This window comes from Falco naumanni, chromosome 13 (genome assembly GCF_017639655.2).
Source record: "Falco naumanni isolate bFalNau1 chromosome 13, bFalNau1.pat, whole genome shotgun sequence".
Classification (NCBI taxonomy): Eukaryota; Metazoa; Chordata; class Aves; order Falconiformes; family Falconidae; genus Falco; species Falco naumanni.
Genome location: NC_054066.1, coordinates 21446757 through 21470026, shown reverse-complemented (window position 1 = coordinate 21470026; position 23270 = coordinate 21446757). Strand labels below are relative to the sequence as shown.

Sequence of the window (23270 nt, the reverse complement as noted above, 5' to 3'; positions counted from 1 at the left end):
CCAAGATGGCGGCTGCCTAGCTTCACCTCACCGCGGAAAGCAGCGGCGCCGCCGGCCCCGCCCCCGTGCCAGGTCCAGCTATGGCGGCCATGAGCCTGCTGCTTCGGGCAGCGGCTGCCTGGGGAGCTCGGCGGGTGGCGAGCGGCGCGGCGGGCAGCGCTCGCCTCCCCTGGCTTGTCGGGACCGCCCGCCTCCCCGGCACCGTCGGTAGGGCCTCGGCGGCGGGAATGAGGAGGGCGAGGGTGGCAGGGGCGAGGTGACCTTGGGGAGCGGAGGAGCGGGGTCCTGCTGAGGTGTCCTGCTGAGGTGTCCTGCTGAGCAGAGGGGCGCGGAGGCCCCTCAGAGAGGCCCCCCCGGGGCGGCCGGTGCCAGACGGGGGCCGCGTCCCGGCGGAGCCGGGGGTCCGTCCGTCCGGGGCTGAGGGGGCCGGCGGGCCCGGGCCTGGCGCCGGGGCTGGGGCAGGAGCGCGGTGCTGAGCGGCCCGTTGTGGGCGCGGGGAAGGGCCCCGCGGGGCACTGCGCGTAGCTCCGTTCCGCTGAGAAATCCCGTTTCTTGGGCAAAACAGGGATGGGAATTGGTGGGAGGCCAGACCTGTGAACACGGCTGATGTGTGGATTTCCTTGGCCCTGTGTGTATTCAGTGATTTATTTGTTGGGACTTACAGGCAGAAACAGCGTCTAAAGTTAAGAAGAAAAACAGGTGGTTTAGCAATACAGGAGATTAGTTCACGCAGGCTCTGAGGAATATTGGCATCCTCCAGAAAAGCAGTGCCTAACTACTCAGCTGGTGCTATATACTGGTGCTATATACTCCTTTTTTTTTTCTTTTTTTTTTTACGTGGCACAATCATGAAAGGGAGAAAAAAAAAAACAAACCATAATGCTTTGGTTCTGCTTTCAGCACCTGTGCGACATAGCAGCGACCATGGGAAGAGAATGTTTATTATCAAGGCAACAAGTTTCTATGATACTCGATTTCTGAACTTGTTGGTGAGTTAAAAACAAATTTATTACATTCAGTGTGACACGTTGCTCGCAAATGGTGAAAGTGTCTAAAATATAGCTTTCCCTGTTGTTCATGAGGTGGTGTCTAAAATGCGTTTGGTGCTATTCGCATAAATAAGAACTTCCAGTCCTCCTAATGAAATTTTTGTCGTCTGTTGTAAAATCAGGGCCAGGTAAAGTAAAACGATTGGCTACATGGCAAAGATTGTGATAGGTAGTTAAATTAATGCTGTAGTAGCATTCTTAAATTATGTGTCTGTGTTCATACATGCATAACCTACAAATGCTTTCCATTCCGTCCTTCTTTTAAAAAGGTATGATGTTACTCTTCTGTAGGGTTTGCCTTCAGTTCCCTAAACCACTAATAGCACAGATGAGACTTAGGAAGCCTGACCTGAGTTTGACCGCTAAAAAGCTTGGTTTCAGATTATTATGAAAGGTAACAGCCAATTTGATACAACTCCCTTTGTGTGATCAGGCTTCCTGCATCTGTCTTCCACGGTGACCAAAGCCAGCAGCGGTTGTATTTATGTTGGATTATATTGCATTGGTGTTAGCGCCTCATTACAGTGAAACGCTGAAGCCAGTCATCACGTTCGTGGAGAGCGTTCCTGTCTGCTTCTGCAGAGACTGACCTCTCCGGGAGATTGAAAGTTGAACTAAATAGGCTCATGGACTGACACAGCATCGCTGTTTCTGTATTATCTTTTTTTAATTAATGCATTTTAAGGAGCAATATGTCTTCACATACAACATCCCTACCTAACCTGTGAATGCAAAGCAGAGAATTATTGGCTGTTGCATCATTACCAGACTAATCTTATCTAACTTTTGTCAGGCTTCCGAGTTTCCCATACTGTTTCTTTTTCTTTTTATCACCTATACAGAGATTCTATATATTTCTGACGGGAATACCAGCGGCATTATTCATAACATATGTCAACATATTCATTGGTGAGTGCTCTGTCTTGACAAAGCTAAGTACACAGTCAGAGTTGCTAAATGGAAACTTAAGTATGCTGGATAGAAAGCAGAGATCTTTTAAGGCTTGCTTTTTGGAAGACCATGAAATAGGCCTAACAGTTACAGTAATATTGTATAAGTACATAGATGTTACCAGCATTTTTATTTTTCTGTAGTTGTTGCTTTTTTAAAAACAGAAAAATTCCATCTTTTGACAGTTTCAAACAGCAGTGAGGTTTCATGAACCGTTCTGTATTCATATGAGGAACTTGTATTATCTTGTTTTACGTACTTCTTTAAGGCTGCATACGCTGCAACTGTCGTTTTTTATCTAGCAAAAAACCCAAAATTCAGCCTGACAGTACAAGTTTTAAATCTACTACTATAATAATATGGAATTAATTTAATAGAGAAATAAGGAAAAATCCATGCTTTTAGCTCATATACTTTAAAGGGCATTTCTGTGGACTTGATCCAAGTTATTTCTTCTGTGCAGCTGCTGATTTCGCCCTTCTGTTGTGTGGCTTAAAGTCTGTGAGCTAGATGTGAATTGCGGTGTGAAGTGTCTGGAAAAATTACAGGTCCAATTTTACTGAATAGAGCTCAGATTGAGGGATTAAGTGCTCTTTATGTGAAATAACAATTTTTCCTTAATGTGAAAGGCAGAACATAAGGTACTTTAAAAAAATAATAATAATACTTGAATTAAATGTTCCTCCCCTCCTTTCCTTGTCAGGTGAAGCTGAACTTGCAGAGATTCCTGAAGGGTATGTTCCAGATTACTGGGAATATTACAAAGTGAGTGTAACATGTAAAAGGGTGGCATGTTATGGACAGCCTTCCTCTTGATCGTACTTTCGGGAGTAAAATGTGTGGAGTATGATAATGAGGGTGGCCTTATCCCTGCCTTTGGGTATCGGTGCAGTAGAACTCAAATTGTGCAGTTATGATTTTGGTAAACTTTTTTTCCAGCTTTACAGAACACATGTGTTGCTGTAGGAAATCTGTTTATTGACACAAGTAGATGCAAATTGTCCTTAACTTTATGCAAGTAAACTGCTAAAACTATATGCCAAGAATTCTTTTATCATACTCCTAAATAGTAAGAACAGTCTTCTGTTCTCTCTATTCTTAGCAGGCAGTTTTTGTCTTTCTTGCTCTGGAACTAGACCATCTCAAGATACTGGAGTTTGAAGTGACATCAACATCACACATGCTTTTATATCTAGAACTAACTGAAGGTTTTTATAGTCAGAAACTAAAAGTTATGCTTCTTTCACATCACTGTATTTTCTTAAAATTAGTCCCTGACTTCTTGCTGCAAGCACTATTTTGATTTTGATAAGAAGTAATTGAATTCAGCAATGCTGTTATGACTGTTTCAACTCATCTAGGCTTTTGTTCCTAGTGAAATGACCTCGATGTGGAAGCAAAACTTTAAAATGTTACTGATTACGGTCAGAGGTTTGGAGTTATTTCTGTGATTACAGTGGCAGTTTAAGGAACTTCATCAGAAAGAAAATAAATTACGTGTCTTCCAGTAACTTAATTTTGCTACAGAATAGTCATCTGCAGGTTACTTTGGCATTAAAAATGGCAAAAGAAATACAGCTTTTTAGGGTTCTGCTCTTTCAAATAGTTGAGCGCATTTTTAACTTAACTGTTATGGTTTGAATGGCAGCACCCATAGTGTTGATGACATGTTTTCAGGACTGGGAACATAGAAAATGATTTAATTATGATGACATTTCTACTTGGAAATTGCATAAATAATCTCTGCTTTTATATTTTTCAGCACCCTATAAGTCGCTGGATAGCTCGTTACTTGCTTGATCCCCCTGAAAAGGACTATGAGAAACAGATGGCTTTGCTTGATGTTGAAGCAAAGAAAACTGAACTTAGGTATAGTTGAAGGTTTTCAAATACTGATACATACTGTATTTTACTTTTTTATTTTGCTTAATATACTGAGATAGAGGCTGACATGAAGGGCTTATTTCTGTACCACTTGACCCTGAGTGCTTGCTCCACTGGCTGGTGCTGAAGTGGAGGTTACGGTATCTGTAGTCCCTGCCTCTTCAGTATTAACGTTATCAGAACTGGAACAATCCAAGGGCAGTCTTGTAAAACAACAGGTTCTCTTAAAAGCAGTTTGCATTTATAAAGGCATAGTTTTGTCTTCCCAAGTCTGATGCTCATAGCTTAATTAAGTGGCTAAATTACAGTTTACAGGACTGATCGTGATCCTTGTTGGTGTTGAAAATTTTGTGGGCAGCAACGACATTATTGTACTGAGTTTATACTTACACAGAAGTGTAAGTGTGTTAGTGTTACTGTGGTGTTAGAATAAAGTTTGAGTTCCAGGAACTGTTGCTATTGGGACCGAGATAGCATAGCTTCTTCTCCCATCACATTTACTTATGATTTTCTTGCTTCTATTTATTTTTCATTAAAAGCTGTATCAAAACTGTCTAGTCCCTTACTAGGCAAGAGCCTGTGACAGAACTGATGTATTTGTTACTCTTTTGTGAGATGACTTGCCGAAAAAATTTGGAATGGAAGAATGTAATAGCTCATGGTTTAGCTGAACGCTTCATATTTTGATATTGCCTGTGCTTCAGTAGTATTTATGAACCATAGACGCTAAACTCACTGCTTTTGTCAGTAATGCCCTGATGTTAAACATAGATACATGTATAATTAAACCCAGTAAACTTCATGTTAAGTGTATCTGTTGCTCTTTTTTTTTTTTTTTAGGCTGATGGAGTTGGAGGCACGTAAACTGATGAGACACAGGGGAGATGGACCTTGGTATCATTATGAAACACCTGATAAAAATCTTGTTGACAATTCTATGAAATCCACACCTGACAATTAAATAATTTTAAGACAATACACGTGGTCTTAAATGCATACCGACAAATTGTGACTGAGCTATGTAATATACATCCTGCTGTTTGCTGATGGAAATTAATAAAAATAAACAATGTTTGTGTTGATTCTGATAATTTGAAAGAAACTGTGTGGCAGTTAAGCTATATAGCTGTTAAAGTTGTTAATCAGAAAAAATGCCTTATGTCAGTTGCCAACAATTACTTTTAATGCCTTGTGTCAGGTAATTTGTGGAAGATGAAGAAAGAAAAATACCTTCAGATCTTTGGAATATGAGGATTATATCTACCACTTCGGACAAATACTTTCTTTCTCATTACTTGTAGTCAGACTAATCTTTCACTATTTTTTCCCCAACTTTTATGTTGGTCAACATGTGCTATCGTTTTCTCTGCGTTGTCTCAAAAGCTTCTCTCTTTAGATAAGTTAATGCCCTTCATCCCTGCTCATGTCAGCCATGTTGCTCTTCCTTTATTAGTTTTGTCACCAGTTTCAAACTTTTTTCCTCTTGTGCATGTGTAATTCATGCTTGTCTGCTCATTCATTTTCTCATCTCACCTCCTGTGGTCCGTCTGTAAAAGACTTCTTATACAGACAGTTAAAAACAAAAACCCCTCAGACTAGCAAAGATGATTGACTTTGTGCATCTTTCTGAACTGGACAATCCTCTGTGTAGATCATCCAAAAAGTGGTCTCTGGAACACCTTTCTACATTGTTCTGGATGTTTTTGTTTGGTTTTTTTTCAATTTTGTTTTTAAATGAGCTTTAAAAGCATAACAGGTACTTTTGCTGTGATGCTTGCTTCCTATTCTAAATAGTAATAGATCTAAAACAGAGGTACATAATCCCTCGTGGCAGAAAGTCTTCATTGACGAAAACAGTCGGTGCTCAGCACTATGTTAGTATTTCAGAAAACTCCTTACTGAGGGGCACCTACCACTGTCACATAACGTTCATGTTTTAAGTATGTATCTAGTGACATGGAGAATCATGTGCCAAGTAGTTGTGGGGAGGGTAGTCTTTAAAATTAATTGTAAGGCAGCTTTGGTTTTATTACATCAGATATCTCCTGTGTTTTCAGAAGGCAGAATTTAGGCAGAAGTGTTTGCCTGTGACTATCCACAGTCAGATGAAGGAGCAGAAAGCAAAGGAAAAGTTCTTAAAGTGTGTGGTGCGTATAAATTCACTTTTTACTGATTTGTAGTGGATTTTGGAGGCCCAAGTCTTTCATGTAGTCTTGAAAATGCCGCCACAGTTCCGAAGCTATGCTCTGTCATGTAAAACTTCTCGTGAGAAGGAAGAATTTCAGTGGACAAATATTAAAACTTAAGTATTTTCCTAGTAATGCTGTACATTTAACATCTTTAGCAATATATTCAAGTTACTGATACTGTTAACTTTCTACTTCTTGTAACAGGCTTGCTTAGTAAGATGAACAAGGGAAAAATAGGAAAATGCTTATTGAAGTTTGTAATGAAAGGATTGCTAGATATCTGAAGAGCAAGGATCAAGCCAGGGAGAAGGTTAATGGGCTTTATGGACCACCTTATCCCTGCTTATGACCTTCTTCAGCTGTGTGATTACACAACTTCTAGTACATAAAAATATGTCTTGTCAGCGAAATCTCAAGATGAAAACTCAAAACTTTATACTCCCAATGCATTTAGTGTAGAGAAGCTGTATAAGCAGTTTTTGAAGATGAAAAGGGTAAACCTTCCTGGTAACATGTAGAATAACTCAAAGGCTGCTTTTCAAGCGTGAATTGGAAGGAAAAAAGCAAACCAAAAGAGTTTATATAAAAACTGAAGTGGATATGTGCCATGCAACCCCTACTAACCAAGAAATGCAGAAACATGTAAAGTGAATAAGGCAAGTTGCCCCCAAGGACATCCACACATGTACCTGCCACGTGTTTTTAGAGCTTTACAGTTATTTTTCTACACTTTAGACAACTAGCAGGGAATATGAAGGGGGTGCACTCTTCATCCGGCAGACTTGCCACTGTGGGGGACGTGTTTCCTCGGGTTCTACCGGCAAGGTACTCCCCTGGTTTTACATGCCTCAGGGAGAACGATGGAAAGTGCCTCTTAAAGTTTATGACCCTGAACTATTCATCCACATTAAAAATTCTCACTTTTTTTAAGGAAGTAAGCCCAAGTCCTTTAGTAACCTGTGATCATTTTGTGGTTTGAAACTTAAACCACACTTTTTTTCCTTTATGTTAAGCAACATTGCACCAACTATTTGAAACAAAGACTGTCCGTTTTGCTGTTTCCTAGCAGTGCCAAACTTTAGAAAAGACTGATTTTGTATCGGTGATTTGACTTGTCCTTTTTGTTTGAGTCAATGTTTCAGATCAGGCAGCTCACATGTCTTCTTATGGCTTTCATTGTTTATAAATGCTGGATTAATCATAACAGAAGCTATTAAAAAAGTACAAAGTTGTCTTGGGTAAAATAAATCTGTCTGGTGACCCTGTATTTGTGTGTGTGGGTTTTTTATCCAGCATCCAGCAATGCTCACAAGTCTTCAACATAATGTCTGTTCTGAAGTCTAAGGTCATTCCACTGACATCATGTTCTGCCCTCGGTATTTCACATTGTTCCCAACACTTGATTAAATTGCTGAGAACAGACTGCACCGATCTGCTATCTCTCACAGACTGTTTTTGTAGTTGAATTACATTGTAGTTGAATAAAACCTTACTTTTCAATTTTGTTGTTGAGATTTTACTAGAACTTCTGATTTTTGAGGTGAAAGGTGGTTCTAGCAAAGGTCACGTCACCTGCTTGGAAGTGATTGATGAATCCTTGGATGTGATGTGGACTGCAGGTGGAGGGCTGTTTGTCTACATTATACATCTTAATTTTAAATGGATCAGTCATTTCTTTAATCCTGCTGCTGTCAAGGCTTATGCAATAGTTATTTGATATGGCTTGAAAAACTTAAATTTTGATGTTTTTTGTCCTACAAAGATACTTCACCCTGTTCCTCCTTCCCCTAACAGTATTCTTTAGAAGTGAAAAGCAAAGAGAAACACAGCAAATGCCATAAAAATGTCATTTTGAGCTAAAGGTACCGTCCCTCAAGGCATGAAATCTGGGTTTGGCTACCGGCTGGCTACTGGCACTGCCACAGGGTTCCTTAGACATCTCAGGCTGGGCATTCCCGCTCTGTATCCCAACAGCTTGTCCCTCCATACCGCCCTACTCCGCCTGCCCTGGCCGGCTGGGCCCACGGGCACCGCTCTCGCCGCTGCCCAGTGTCCGCTGCACCGCTGGGCCTCGCAGCTGAGGGACTTGGCAGGCAAAAGGCTTGTTCTAGGCACGTGTGGCTTCCAAATCCCCGCCACCGGCACCTGAAACACAGGTATTAGTATTGGATTGCCTGAAAAATAAATGAAAGAGCCTGTAGCAGAGTAGTAGGGGGCAAAGGGAGACGTGCTCCGAGCTGCACTGAGAGACCGGGAGACGAAGTTCTTCGGGAAAGCAAGGTTTTTCTGGCGAAAGGCGTGCGCGCTCCCCGGCGGGCGGGCGCGGCCTGACCCCGGCTGCCGCGGGGCCCGGGCGAGGGAGCGGGGCGGGAGGAGCGGCCCCGGCTGCCGCCTAACGGCCGCCCGCGGCACGCGCGCGGGGCGGGAATCGCCTCAGGAGAGCGGCCCCGCGACCGCCGGGGGCACCGCACCGCGCCCGCCGCCGAGGGACGGCAGGAGGCCGCGGGGGGCTGCCAGGCGCGGCCCGCCCCCACCGCCCTGCCCCTCCTTCCCTCCCGCCCTCGCTGGGACCCCCAAGTGCCGTCGCAGCTGGTGCCGCTCCCGCTGCCATTGGATTAAAAATAGCATCTTCCCTCCCCCTCCCCTCCCTCAGGCCCGGCTCCCGCCGCCGCCGCGCCCTGCCCCGGGCCCGCCTGCCCTCTGCCTCCATTGCCCTCGCATCGCCCGCTCGCCGTCGGCCGGCCGGCCGCAGGGAGGGAGCATGCAGCGGGCCGCGCTGTTCAGCGGCGGCGATGCGCAGATGGCCGCCGGGGACCTGGGCGAGCTGCTCGTCCCCTACATGCCCACGATCCGGGTGCCCAAGTCAGGGGACCGGGTCTACAAGACGGAATGTGCCTTCTCCTACGACTCGCCTGTGAGTGCAGCGAAGCCGCCCCCGGCTGCCTCCGCTCCCTCTCCCCGCCGCGGGCTACCGACCTGCCCTCCGCCGGCGCCCTGCGGCAAATCCCGCCCCTCCTACGGCCCCTTCCCCGCTCCCCGCTGCACCTCCGGCGCCCACGGCAGCCCCTCGCCCTCCTCCCGAGCCGCCGCCTCCCCCTCAGGCTTCACAACCTTCCCCATCCCTTCCTTCGCCTGCCTCCACCTGCCGTGGCCTCCGCCGCAGCCAGGTCCCCGCCCGGCCTCGCTGCCGCCCCGCCACGCGTGGGGGTCGCGGCGGGGGGGCCCGGCCTGCCCCGCACCGCGCGGGCTGCGGCTGTCGGGGCGCCTCACGGCGAAGCGCTGCCGGCTCGCACGCAGCAGCGGTGTTCCTTCGCTTGTTTATTTATTTTTCTCATTAAGGCGGTCCGAAGTGGTTGCTTAGACACGGGGATTTTGCGGGTTTGGGGAAAACTTCCCTGCCTGCTGGGAAATGGGCTCCGGCTGGCCGAGCTCTCCCCGCGCCCCCCGCAGTCCTTGTTCTTACTTTCAGGCTGCGGTAGTGAGAAGGGGCAGTAGCTGGTTCCCTCGGTTGCAGGTTTTGGCTAGCAGGTGCCAATCGTTTTGCTTTCCTGCTGCCTTGGTGATCATTCTGCTTTGTAAAATCTTCAGAGAAAGCCTTCAAAAACTCAACCTGAGAATTGGTGTGAAACACCTTCCTTCCTACAGTTTAGTTTCACCGCTATACTTTAATGAACCTGTAACATTTCCCTGCTAGCTTGTTTAGTTTGCTTTTAAATGAACGTTTCGTGTACAGTAAGATTTCTACAGTGTTACAGATGTCTTGCAAAACTACCACAAACTCCCCCAGATCACATGTGTTCAGTGGCAGATTTGGGGCCTAATTTTTGACTTTGCTGATAATAGTGGAAGCCTTCATAAAATAGTAATGGTCAATGCTTTAAGAAACAGGTGCTTAAAATTACACTTTTAAAATGGAGCTGAAATTTTATTAAAAGTTACTTCTCCATGTGAAACTGAGATTTCCTGGAGGCAATTGAGCACTTAATATTGATGTTAAGGTCCATGGCAGCAATGAAAAGGAACCTCAGGGTTTACATTACAGAATATTCAACGAAAGGTAAGTTTCAGATGGATTTTTGAATCCATTATCCCCCTCTCTTTGATAATTCCTTCTAATACAGAAAATCAAAATTGGTTTTAAAGGTGACTCAGCTGTCTGGTGTTCATCATGTCTTGTTGAACAGAGGTTATTTTTACCCACACTCTTCAGGATCTCAAGTGTCACCCAGCAGCCCTGACTGTACTGGGAGGCAGTCTGATTAAAATTGCTAAATCAGACTCTGCTGCAGAGGTGTTAATTGCATTATATACTTAATAAGTTTTTTTTGGGGGGGAAGATCATTGTGCCACAACATTTCCTTCAAATTTATGCTTAGGTGAACACATGGTTTTTAATAACGCTTTGGGCTTCTTCAACATTATGATTTATAAAAAATATCTATTAACAAGTAGGAAGGGATATTAAATACTGCTATAGATAAAAAATGAGCCAATCATCACCTCTTCCTCCCCTGCCCCCCAAACAAGCCTCAAGTAAACATAGTGAAAGCTGTGTTTAGCAAGACGTTTGCTCAAAACATTTGAGCAAAATTTAACAAACTAGGTATAAAAGTAGCAAAAGGAGTTGGAATCACAATGTGTAATTTTTTTTAATTTATTTTTTCCCAAAAATGTTGAATCCTTTTGACTTTATTGGGAAGATATTTCATATTTTGGAAAATATTCCCCTCTGTTAAAGCTTTCAAAAATTGCATTATAGATATTCACTGGGCAAAAGCTTTGGCTGAACCTATGCAGTACCAGTAAAAATAAAACTAGTCTCCATTTCTATTGTTTCCTGTGGCTTTTCAGCCCATACTACTCCTTATCTTAGCTGAGCAAAGCACTGGTCTCAGACTTTATTTTTTATTACCATATAATCTAACAGATATTTAGATATTGTTTCTAGGATGATGATTCTAAAGGGCAAACGTGCTTTCTTGGGTAAAACACCATCGTTTAAAAATTGAAAAGAGCAGAGCTGTGTTTTTATCATCTTTCATTCAGAAGAAAAGTGAAAGGATACAGACAGATTGTTGCCTTGGCTAAAGGGAGATGTTTGTCTCTGTATACTTTGTATTAGGTTGGTTTTGTGACTTAGTTTCTTAGGTTAGCTATATATAACCTAAGTGAGCCTTTTCCTGTTGAGGGGTCTGCCTCTTTTTGAAAGAAAATAAACTGTTTTGTTATAATAGTAAAGCAAATGATCAATGTTAAAAAACACACTCTTGGTTTGATTATCCATGGTAAAATTCCAGATTACGTTTTTGAGAGGGGAGGTGTTTTCTCTTGTAAGCTTATTTCTCAGTATTTCCTCGTGTCTTCTCATTTTGCCATTTTGAATATGGTCCTTGTTACAGTTTAAGTTCAGCAAGTCACCCGAGTCAGAGCAATGCAAGATGTTCTGTTCTGTCACTTTCCTTCAATACCTGATCTTATTTCAGTAGTTTCTTTCATTAACACCATAAAACCATCTCTCAGGTTTTACCTTTCTATTTTTTTTTTTTTTCTCTCTCTCTCTAAATAAGGGAATTCCCTTATAGAGAAGTAAATTTCCCGAGTGACACACCTGGTCACACGGTGGCTCTATACTCAAGTTTCTTTAGCTAGACTGCTAGTATATTGGTACTTTCCCTGTAAGAAAGTGTTGAGATCTTTCAAATACTCACAGGCTTGATGGTTTTTAGTGTATTAGGATGTAGAGTATTAGTTTTATAGAGGAAGATTCTGTAGTAATTTTGAAAATGACCAGGAAGACAAAGATGGTCAAAACCAGAGCTTTTTGTGTCAGGGGGTACCAAAGAAAAGGAGGTACTGGGTGTGAGTTGCTCCATCTTTTACTTCCAATTGTGCAAAGCTTAACAAAAAGCAAAAGACCTGGCTTTTGCAGACCTGTTTGTCACTGTCAGTTGTGTCCTCTTGTCTGGATTTGAGCAGTGTAGTGTCACTGAAGATCTGTGTCCCAGTGGATACAGGCAAGTTCACTGATTGTTCTCAAAACTGGTTGACGTTCCCTTTCCAAGAGTTTTAAATCTTATTTCCTTGGGTGAAGATGTGAGAACAATGGCACTTTTGTGCTACAAAGGGGCGTTAGTTCACAGATTTCAGAAGTGTGAGCATAGGATAGGTACAAGTGGATATTCAGTGTATTTTTTCCATGTGGATTAACTGTAGCACGATGATAGTGTCAGAAAGATGGTATTGTTAGAATGACCACTCAACAGATGAGAAATTCATATCCTTAGATTCGGCCTATTTCCAACAGAATGCACTAGGTTTGGTTTCCAGGAAAGTTGGCAGAAACAGGAGGCAAATTTCTGTGTACTTAAGAGCCCTAATGACACTTTTTAGTTTCGTGTCTCAAAAGTTAGAAAATACGCTTTTTTATGACTTAATTTTTGATGCCTTTTATGGGCTTTTTTTTTCTCTTCTTTTTCTTTTCTTTTTTGGGGGTGACTTCTAGAAAAAATACGTTTCTCTAATGAGGGCTCCTATTCTAGTTAGCCATTTATTCTTCATACAGAAATTGAGGAGGGAAGCAAGGCTGCCTAAAGAACACAGGCGCAGCCCAGTACTGATTATTACTCCCTCTAGTGACTGGCGCAGCAGTTGTAGTAGCCTGCCGCTTCCCTACAATTAGACCGATGAAGTCCTATACCTCTCATCTTTTAGATCTGACACACAGTTGTCCCTCTTGGTGACTGCTTTTCTGTATCTGTGCCACTGTGATGTAGGTTTTTTCTCTCCTATTTTTTCCACTGTGACCTCTCTTCCTCTTTTGGTGGATAAGTCTGACTTTGTGTTCAGTAGAATGCAGGAGGCAAAAAGGTTGCGTTATATAATCTTTTGTCATATTTCTATAGAAGTATAGTACTCAGCTGGAAACTCCACCTTTTAATGGGATCCTTGTCTCAAAGACCTCTGATCATTTTAGACCAGATGTATCTGAGGGAGAGGCAAAAGGAATAGAAAAGGGGTACGAAATGGAGTATAAGAAAGGCTTGCATGCAGGCTATGCATGTGGTAGATGGATATGCTTTGAAACCTTCCCTAGGAGGGGCATTGGTTACAACCACAGCACAGGTCATGAGTCCGACAAAGTGACGGGACCAAGCAGTCTGGTTCTGTAGATTGCAGGACTCTGAGCAGCTTAAAGCTTGGCTTGACTCTGCTGGAAAGCCTTGCTGCTGACAACAGCTTCCTTTGTGAATCTTGCTGACTTTGTGGCTCAGGGACTCTCTAATGGTTATGTTAGGACAATTCCCAAAGGCTAAACTGTGCTGATGCTCTGCTCTTTATTAGATGTTACAGTTTAGAATGAAATCCTTGAGAGTCTGGAGTGCATAATGGATAGCAGCAACTATGCTGCATAAAACTTTCTAGAAACAAGCACCTTCTGCCTGGGTGTTCATTTGGTCAATATTCCTTGAAGAAAATTAGAAAGTCACTGGGGCCACTGCCTGGAAGGCGTAGGCTGGTGTCTTATTCCTAATGATGGGATGGGAGCAGCAGTGAGGAAACAAGTAAGAGGACTGAATACACCAAGACAAAATCTAATACCCCAGACAAAGGATTTTGGCCTAGCTGCAAAACGACCTCTGCGTTACAGGGGCAGTGAATTGCTTGGTAGTGGGTGATCGCCTGAAAGATCAGAGCAGTGTTGTACTGTTGCATTGCAGGGAGATACAAAAGCTGTCTGTTCCATGGGCGAGTTTTGCTGGCTGGGAGTGCACTAGGACACTAAAGTTAACTAAATGTTTTCCAAAGTTGGCGAATGGTAAAATCAGTAAGGGTTGTGCCTGCAGTGGCTTACAAATGAGAAATAACTATGCAGCTTCGGAGAACAACCAGTGTGTACCTGCATTGTGCATTTCTGTGGGTTTGATCTAAATTTGTATCTTTGCCCTTCCCTCTATATATGTGACTGACCAAACTTTAGTTATTCTATTATCCAGAGTGATGATGGGCTAGAATATTTTGGGTAGCAGAGAGACTTTGATGGTAAGGTACGTGGAGTGCTAGAGGATAAATACACAGGTGCAGATGAATGGAGAACCCTGGAGTTCTGCTGAAGTGCTATGGAACCATTAGGTTTCATCTGAACCCTTCTCCCAGATTTTCTGTTCTGGAAGCACAGCACTGTCTTTGTGACCGAGGGAATTGTACAGCTAGGGCTCTGCACAAAACAAAAATCATCAGCTCCTCTCTAAATCTAAATACTGCTGCCATGGAAGTGGTACAGGTGGCACTGCTTGAGCTGTGGTATTGGGCTTGAGCTAGAAAGTAAACTGTGATGGGTCTGAGACATCTCTATCAGTGGCCCACGTGATCAGCACCTGGATAATCTGACCCCAAACAGTGTTGATTGATGGGTCAACGTTCTGTATCCTGGTTGCAGGTTAGAAGTACTCATGATGTAATGCTAGTTTTGCCATTGTATCTGCTCACTTGTCGTGAAGCCTTGATCCTGCCTGTGAATGTGACTTGTACAAGATACTGCTTCAGAATTACATAAGCCCTGCTCTGGAGCCTGCCTATGATTTATGCATGGGAGTGAGCAGTTGATCTACCTCTTGGAATGGTCATTTTTTGTAGAGAAATACTCTCACAGAAACCATGGCAGAATGCGCAGAGCAGCCAGTGACCCTCTGTCATAACTGGCACTTTTTGCTTTATATGTGATAGGATGAAAAAACTTTTCATTCTTTACATTTGGGTATAGAGACTTGTGAAGACTCTGTTGTGCCATTTTATTGTCTTCTCTGATACCTGTATTAGCAAAATTTACCATTGTTCTAGTGGATCTAAAGCATACACCTTTACAGTAAGTGTTACAAGTCTGTAATTGTTTGCCATGTTAGTAGATCACCACAGCAATTATTTTTTTATGAATTCATTGTTGTCTGAGCCATCTCAGGAGTTGAAATTGCTAAACCTTAGATTTTCCAGAGGGATCTGAATGATAATGGAATGCAGGTCATTAGTTCAAATCCTGATCAGGTTAGTAGTGTTTGAAAGCTATTAGTGTCTGGTGCTCCAAGCGTGTGTGGAGTGAGGTGGTGATCTTTCGGTTTCCACATGGACTGGCGTTTGTTTGCGGTGCCGCTCATCCACCAGCTTCCCTGCACTGTTTTTCAGGCCTGAGAGGGAGTAACTTAGTTGCGTTTTAGGTCTCTCTCACTGCAGATTCCACTGCCCCTTTCTTTCTTCATCTTACCTCTGCAAAACATGAATTATTATCTAAATAAGTAAGAGATTTATTTTTTTTTTTAAATACTTTCCTTCCTGGTGCGGACTGCATGTCTCCCTCTCTATCAATGAAGTGTCTAGCATACTATGACCGTCTTAGCATCAAAGAACAGGAAAAGCATCTCTTTCCCTTCTGCTTAGAGGGTAAGAAGACAGCCTACTCTCAAGTGGCCTTCTGGGTAGTGATCAAGGTCTGAGCATGTACAAGTTTCTGCCCCAACAATGTCTTTAGATTGGAGTAATAAGGAAAGCAAAATACATTACTTTATCCTAAACTTCACACTACATGCACACTACATGCTGAGGCAAGAATTGGGGGAGGGGGGAGAACCCAACTAAAATTCCTGGTTTTATCTCTCAGGACAACCAATATTTTCTGGTGTAAAATAGGGTCTTCAGTACTTTAGATATGTTGCCTTCCTCCAGCATGAACTTTCACACATCTCTAAAATGACTATTGATTACAAAGATTCATATGCCACTGCCTGTGTAAAATACTGTTCCTTCCAGAACTGGTTGTGTGCTAATTAGGGTTAAATTCATCAGCACAAAGCCTGTCTTAGATCACAGTCAGGTGTTCTTTGAGCACCAAACAGGGACCTAATCCTTTATACAGCCTTCTGCAAAGGTGGCTTTTTCATGTTTGCCCCTGTTTTGCTGTGACCTTTTAGGCTTCTGAACAGTTTGTCCCTTCTTTCCAAGTTGTGTGAGAATAGTCTGCCTGTGTTCTCCAGGAGAAATAACTGTTTTTTTAGTAACCACAAGCAACTTACTCAGGTTCTACATTTAGCTGGTATACTGAAAGATTGTTCATAGGCTGCTTATCAGAAACGGTTCAGTGGTCTCTTGGATTTCCTCCAGAAAAAGCGAGAACGGTCTCCAAGAAAACAAAATCATCAACAAAGTTCCTAAGACCCTAGAGTGACAACACCATGTATTTTTATTAGGCTGGGTACCTATAGGATTCTCTTGTAGAGAACACATCCGTGACTTTATCACAGGAGATAATGCAAAAGGATTTGGAGTCTGCAAAAGTATAATGGGCCTTAAAGTAGATAAATCTGTGAAAGAGTAGCGAAAATGAAAATAAAGGTAATACTTTTTAAATACAATCATATTTTATGAATATTTTGCGTACCAGATTTGGAGTTTTCTTTTAACAACTTCATTACCTTTGAGCACAATTGTAGATACTGGTCCTGTTCTCAAGGCTGTGAATATTTCAAATTTAAGGGAGCTGTGTTTTTTATAAATAGAATCTTAGGTAAGGGTTATGTGGATCAGAAAAGAGATGGATAAGTAGTTTACTATATATTTTGCAGAAATAATTGTGATATCTAGATGCTGAAAGAATGACTTCATGGTGTATGTTGTGTGAATGGCAGATTGCTAATTTGAATCCTAGAATGCTCAGTGCAATTTCTTGTCCTTTAAAGACAGGTAAAGCAACATCTGTATAATTCATTGCGTGTTCATCTTTCAGCTAAATCAAAAGCTGAAACTTGTATGTGTTGGTTTACATTAAGAAAAATGGAAGAAACAGATATTTTCTAAAGTCTTGGGGTAAAATGCCATTCTCTGGTCTCAATTTATGTTTGGCTGTGCTGGCTGCTGTGGAAGTGCTGGTATTTATTAGCCTTTGAGGCTGTTCTTCAGTTCTGGCTTTAGTTGTATTGATACAAATGAATGTGTTGGAAAGCAGCATGCAGGTAGTGCTAAGCTGGAAGCTCAGATTCCTTCCAGTCCTACAGAAATACTCATTGCCAGTCTTTGCAGCAGGCTGGGGGGGGATTAACTGGCGTTAGAGTGGGACATTCAAGCCTGGTTTGGGAACAGTGGTGGGAGGGAAGAGACTTGTCAGGCCCTAGCTGATCTGTGCCAGGTATCAAAAGAGCAACAACTACTCAATGCTATTAGCCCTTCACCTTTTTTTTTCTGGAATAGAATAAGGTGTATTAACCTGGTGCTGGTTAAGGAAAGCATTGGAGATCCACTGCGATCTCTGTCAGACTTGCCCTCTGCTACTTGTTCCAGTCCACAGGGCTGGAGAGAACCTAACTCATGCCACAGCTGGCACGGCAGATGGAGAGCTTTGTGCTCCCTCGTAGAGGTGCCTGGCTGGGCTCCAAGGTAGAGTGGAGGTTCCTGCCTGGTAGAGCCTTGAAGAGAGGTAGGCCAGGCAGGAGAGAACTTCCTGGTTTACTGTACTGAATGTGTTTCAGGTGTGGCACTAGCAGGTGGTGTCCAGTCACAGCAATTGTTGCTGTAACAATTCTCAATGCATGATTATGCACATGTATGCACCTACTGTTACTTGTTTCTGGAGATAATGTGTGGGTCTTTTGGTTTTTTTAATTTCCTTCTAAGGTGCCTGTGGATGAGTTTAGTTCATGTTGTTCTTTGGGGAATTTAATATGAGATGTTCTGTACTGTCCAATAACACGAACATGTTCACAATAGAAGGAAGGCCACATTGCTTCTGAAAGGCTCAATCCTTGTTATGCATCACCTATTCAAAACAATGCATGCTAGAGGAGGGCTTAAACAGTCCAACACCAATGAACCAGATGGCTGAAAGTCCTCATGACAGTCTGAATGATGTAGGAGAGATCTGGAAGAGGCCTTAAAATGGAACAAGGTCCTAATAACAGCCAGCATCAACACCCGGCTTTTGGGTCAGCAAAAAGTGATGGGACTCCCACCAGGTTATGTTACTGAAATGTCAGCATCTGTGATCAGTACCAGGAATATGTGCCTTTGTATTTCCTTTGTAGAGCCCTTGTCTCTGAGCTCTCTCATTGCATGAACAGAGAGAATCCCTGATACTGACACTTGCCAGTTTTCTTGCTAGCCAGTTCTAAGAGCTGTAAGATCGCTTGAGATCTGTTTTTCTCAGGCAAGATTGTGATCAATAGTAGAAGTTGTGGCTAAATCCCTGAAGCATGAGTTTTGCCATGCTTTTGATTTGTAATGTTGTTCTTTCAATCAGATTGCCAAAAAAAGTTCTTCTATTTCAAACAAATGTCTGTGCTTCATTATTTTGGTTGCTTTAAGAATTTCTGTGCCTACAGATCTCTGGATTGGGCACTCAAGCGGAATTTTTCAAGACTAACTCTAGACCTCTGATTTGGACACTCACTAATCTGTAGCTGTAACCTGTTTCAATGAGTTTTTATAGGCTGTGTTATGGTGTGGAAGTTTTAGAGTACTGATGATGTAAACCCCATAATGTGCTATGAAAGCTATGTTTTAAGGGCTTGCCTGGTAACAGAAAGGGTCTGCAGTTCTTCTTTTCTGCTTGCTGAGTCCTTTCTGTCCGGTTCAGCTCCTTCTGTGCTGTAACTATTTGTGTCATTCCTTTTAGGATTCAGAAGGAGGTCTCTATGTGTGCATGAACACGTTTCTGGGATTTGGAAGGGAACACATTGAAAGGCATTACCGGAAAACAGGACAGTGTGTATATTTGCATCTGAAACGACATGTGATAGAGGTGAGACTTGTGGATTCCCAACTAACTACCCCGGCAGTTCTTGGGTCTCTTGCACTTGTTTAGGTAATGCATTTCAGACATAGATCAAATCTTGAATGACAGAAATGAACATTTTCAGATTTGAGGCTGAATATCAAATTCAGGTGCTTGGATCCCAACCTATCCTATAGCTTCAGTTCTGAGATGAATCAAAAGCCCTAAAGAGTCAGATCTTAAATGCAGCTTGTCGCCTGACTTCCACTGATCTGTTTTACTACATGCTTCTGCGTGTCACACAATATTGTCTGCATATTATGTGCATGCTGTAGGTAACTAACTGAAGCCTGCCTTTGAAGTGTAGAATTACTGGTTTTTGGTTCAGATTTGGCTGGAAGATTCTGAGTTTTAGTTTGGTTTGTGGTTGGTTTTTTTTATATATGAGGTTTAATCTTGAAGTGTCAGGACTTCTTTTCATCCTAAGATTTCTGTACAATTAAATCATGAGCCCTAACTCTGACCTAGCCTGGGATCTAAAGGTTAGCTTTAATGCTGGATTCTAAAGCCACACACTGTCCTCATTTAGTCTTACACCACAACACTCATGGATGTATATATACAAACTTTGTGTTCACTGTTCTTCCATACCATAATATCACTGCACATCAACAGTAACTTATAACCTGTGCTTCTGTTTGTGTGTGATTTGTCTGGCATCTTTAAAGGGCTGTTAATGACTTCTGACCTGAGCTATCTGGAAGGCACTGGCTTTGCTTATAGCTTGCTCTCCCACAAGCACTGTCTATTTTGGCAAGTTAGAGGGCCTAAAATAGCTGCTTGGAGCAGGGTAGAATACTTCACGTTTCTCATTCTGCAGCAATGTTTCCCCTGGGTGATGAAGGCCTTGAGTTATGTGAAGGCCCTGACCACTTATTTCCAGTAGATGACTATTCATATTTTATCAGAGTTATAGTTGGGTGGATTGCATGTCTACCAGGTTGAGTTTGTTAGTAATGTTTGTTATGCTATAGAATTGTCTTTCCTTGTAAGTATGATAGTAACATTTTCCTTGATGTTGTTAACTGAGTTTTTGCAGAAACTAGTCCAGTTTTAGCAACCGTTCTTCTGAGTGAATTTAACACTCCTGAAAGATGATATCTAGGACTTGAGACAGGTGGGCAGAAATCCTGTCAGCTTTCCTTGTATATAACTCTATTCAAGCATGTGACCTGGGAATTCTCAATATTAAGGTAAACTGGAGTTAAAATGAGTCCTCAAAAATTCCTTTCCTGGATAAAGATTAGGCTGAAGAACTCCAAAAGGGAGAAACAAATATACCAGATGTTGTTTAGTGTTGTGTACCTCTTCAGTTTAACTACTTCAGTGGTTCCTGTATTTCTCCTTGTGAGTCAGGATTATGGTGGTTTGACCCTGGCTGAATGCCAGGTGCCCACCAAAGCCGCATCATCGCTCCCCTCCTCAATCAGACAGGGGAGAGACAATATGGCTTGTGGGACAAGGTAAGGACAAGGGAGATCACTCCGCAGTTACTGTCACAGGCAAAATTGACTTGACTTGGAGAAAATTAGTTTAATTTATTACCATACAAACCAGGAAAAAAAACCAACCACCTTCCCTCCTTGCTCCCCCACCTTCTTCCCAGGCTTAACTTAATTTCCGACTTCTCTACTTCCTTCCCCTGAGGAGCGCAGGGGAACAGGGAATGGGAGTTACAGTCAGTTCATCTCATGTTATTTCTGCCACTCCTCCTTCCTCATATTCTTCCCCTGCTCCAGCGTGGGGTCCCTTCCACAGGAGACAGTTCTCTATGAACTTTTCCAGCATGAGTCCTTCCCATGGGCTGCAGTTCTTCACACACTGCTCCCGCACGTGTCCCTTCCATGGGGTGCAGTCCTTCAGGAGCAGACTGTTCCAGTATGGGTCCCCTGCATGGTCACAAGTCCTGCCAGCAGACTTGTTTCAGAGTGGGCTCTTCTCTTCATGCATTGACAAGTCCAGCCAGCAAATCTACTTCAATGCAGGCTTTGCATGGGCCACAGCCTCCTTAGGGCATCCACCTGCTCTACCGTGGGGTCCTCCACAGGATGAAGGTGGGGATCTGCTCCACCATGGGCTCCATGGGCTGAGAAGCACAGCCTGCCTCACCATGGGCTTCACCATGAGCTGCTGGGGAATCTCTGCTCTGGTGCCTGGAGCATCTCCTCCCCTCCTCCTTCACTGACCTGGTGTTTGCAGAGCTGTTGCTCTTACATAGTCTCATTCCTCTTTCTTGTTGGCGCAGATTTTTTTTTTCATCTTTATTTCCCCCTTTTTAATATGCTATCCCAGAGGTGCTACCACTGTCGTTGATGGGCTCAGCCTTGTCCAGCAGTGGGTCGATCTTGGAGCCGGCTGGTGTTGGCTCCATCAGACACAGGGGAAGCTTCTGGCATTTTCGCACAGAAGCCACCCCTGTAGCCCCCCCGCTATTAAAACCTTGCCATGCAAACCCATACAATAACATGGCAGAGGGGCCTGGCATCTATGTTTGAAGGTGGTGACACACTTGTGCACTGAGTCATGTGGTAGGAAACAGCGTTTGACTATACAGGTGAAGACTCTGTCACCCAATATGGTTTATAGATGGGATTCCTCGTGTACTAGCTGTGGATTTGTTTGCCATGACTATTTGCTTCTTATGTGTTATCTGTGTTTTCTTCTGAGCAATGTGAAACATCAGGCCTTGATTGGAACCATTTTATGAAGTGTCTGGCACATGCTGCATTGTGGTTTGTTTTTTTTTAAGCCAAGCTTTTGATGGTGTGGATTACACTAAAGCCAAAGGCATTGGATATGCTATCTTAAGATTCTTTTAGTGAGGCTGCTATTCTTGCTTGTGGTTACCTTGGCATCATCTTTGCAGAATGCACTGCATTGCTGCAGAAATCCCTGTTTGCTTCCGAAGGTGTTTGGAATAAGTATCAGTTGTGTATCTTGTCACAAATGAATTAGAAAATAAGGGTCAGATTTCCAGCCTATTTGCTTAAGAGAGTTAGAGTATCTGCCAGTGGCAGATGAGCACCAGAGGCATCTGCTGAATCAGAAATGCGCACTAGTGCAAGTTATGGAGCATCCTCTGGTAAAATTCTTAGATAAATCAAGAAAATTGATCTTTTTTTTTTTTTTTTCTTCTTTTCCCCAGAATTTCACTCTTCAGAATTTTTTCAATCAACCACATTTCTGTAGTGTATTACTTCTATAAAACTGCCTGGGTAGTGTTAAGCCCTGGGCAGAGCTTTAGCTTGGTGCTATGGTTACACCTCAGCCCTGCTGAAAACTCTGGGTAGAGAAGGATGAAATTTCCTGCAGTGATGAGTTCCTGGATTTTATTCAGTGATGATGCTGTTATAAAAAATGCAGCAATGGTGTATTTAAAGAGAATGGAGTATAGGCTACGCTGACACCTTGTACAAGAAGCATCAGAAACAGAATTTGGTGCCACTCCTTGTGCATTGTGTGGACTCCCATTTGCTGAGTATGTCACATCTGCTGGAAGCCAAGATTGTTTTTTGAATGGGAGATGTTTTCTATGATTTCTGATAGGTGAAGAAACAAGGTAAAAAAATACTTTTATGTTCTGGGTTTTTCAGGATTATTGAGCATCTGCAATTCCAGTTCAGGTGTATTCAGCAGTTAGGAAAATTAAGCTGAAATATTTAATGTCAGGCTGACAGTGATAAATACTCCATGTGAATTCTTCCTTGTTGAAATCTCTAGTCCTAATGACTGTCACGGTATCTTACTCAGTGACATCAGCATTCAATTGGAGCTTCCTGGTGATGGAAACAACATTTTTTTTTTTTTTTTTTTTTTTACTTCTGAAGCTGTAATCCTTGGAATATGTGTAATTTATTAATGATATATTTGTAATTGCGTTATGTTGTATTTTGCTGCTGCTTTTTTTTTTTTTAATAGATTTGGGTTCTTCACTACTTCCTTTCCACTTGTTGAAATCTAGTAGTAATAAGGAGAAAAATGTTCTGCTTGTTGTTTTCACTTCACTGAGGACTTTTTTTTCTTTTAAATGCTGGAGTTGCAGCCCTGACTCCCTTTCCCTAGGGCCTGCATATATGGATAATGGGTTCTGTTCTTAAGTGCAGCCAAGGAGTGCTAGTTGGCATCTGTTCTTTCTAAGAATGGAAAACTTTCCTATGATGTATAAGACCTCACTGATGATTCAAGCAATCTGCTTTGGCCAAAGCTTTATTTACATGGTGAAGGGAACCACCCAAAATATGTGACCCTTTCACCTAACGAGGAGCAGAGGCAAACATGAACTTTTGCTAGGCTGACAGGTTCTTGGCTGGATTTTCTCCACCTGTTGTATCCCAATATTATTATTTAAAAAAAAAAGTTGCCTCACAACATTGCCAGTTACACTAA

The 23270-nt window shown here is 42.7% G+C and overlaps 2 protein-coding genes across 3 annotated transcripts in view; both read left to right on the top strand.

Moving 5' to 3' along the window:
• Positions 1-50: 50 nt before the first annotated feature.
• NDUFB5 (NADH:ubiquinone oxidoreductase subunit B5) lies at positions 51-4958 on the top strand. Its single transcript, XM_040613381.1, has 6 exons — positions 51-207; positions 901-989; positions 1892-1958; positions 2704-2765; positions 3763-3869; positions 4725-4958. The coding sequence occupies exons 1-6, from the start codon at positions 81-83 to the stop codon at positions 4843-4845; spliced, it is 573 nt and encodes a 190-aa protein (XP_040469315.1). The 5' UTR covers positions 51-80; the 3' UTR covers positions 4846-4958.
• A 3683-nt stretch (positions 4959-8641) lies between these two features.
• Positions 8642-23270, top strand: part of USP13 (ubiquitin specific peptidase 13) — a 56503-nt gene continuing 41874 nt past the window's right edge. Inside the window, exons 1-2 of one of the 2 annotated variants that reach the window (XM_040613772.1) lie at positions 8642-8987; positions 18726-18851. In XM_040613772.1, coding sequence (XP_040469706.1) covers positions 8835-8987; positions 18726-18851 — 279 coding nt within the window. In that variant the 5' untranslated portion in view covers positions 8642-8834. The remainder of the gene's footprint in view (positions 8988-18725; positions 18852-23270) is intronic. The other variant, XM_040613771.1, reaches the window with a different exon arrangement.

What these genes read in the sequence shown, in the direction of transcription:
- NDUFB5 (XM_040613381.1), top strand. Translation starts at nt 81, where the DNA reads ATGGCGGCCATGAGCCTGCTGCTTCGGGCAGCGGCTGCCTGGGGAGCT. An exon ending in CCGCCTCCCCGGCACCGTCG is followed by an intron (nt 208 to 900) that starts GTAGGGCCTCGG and finishes TTCTGCTTTCAG; the next exon opens with CACCTGTGCGACATAGCAGC. An exon ending in ATTACTGGGAATATTACAAA is followed by an intron (nt 2,766 to 3,762) that starts GTGAGTGTAACA and finishes TATATTTTTCAG; the next exon opens with CACCCTATAAGTCGCTGGAT.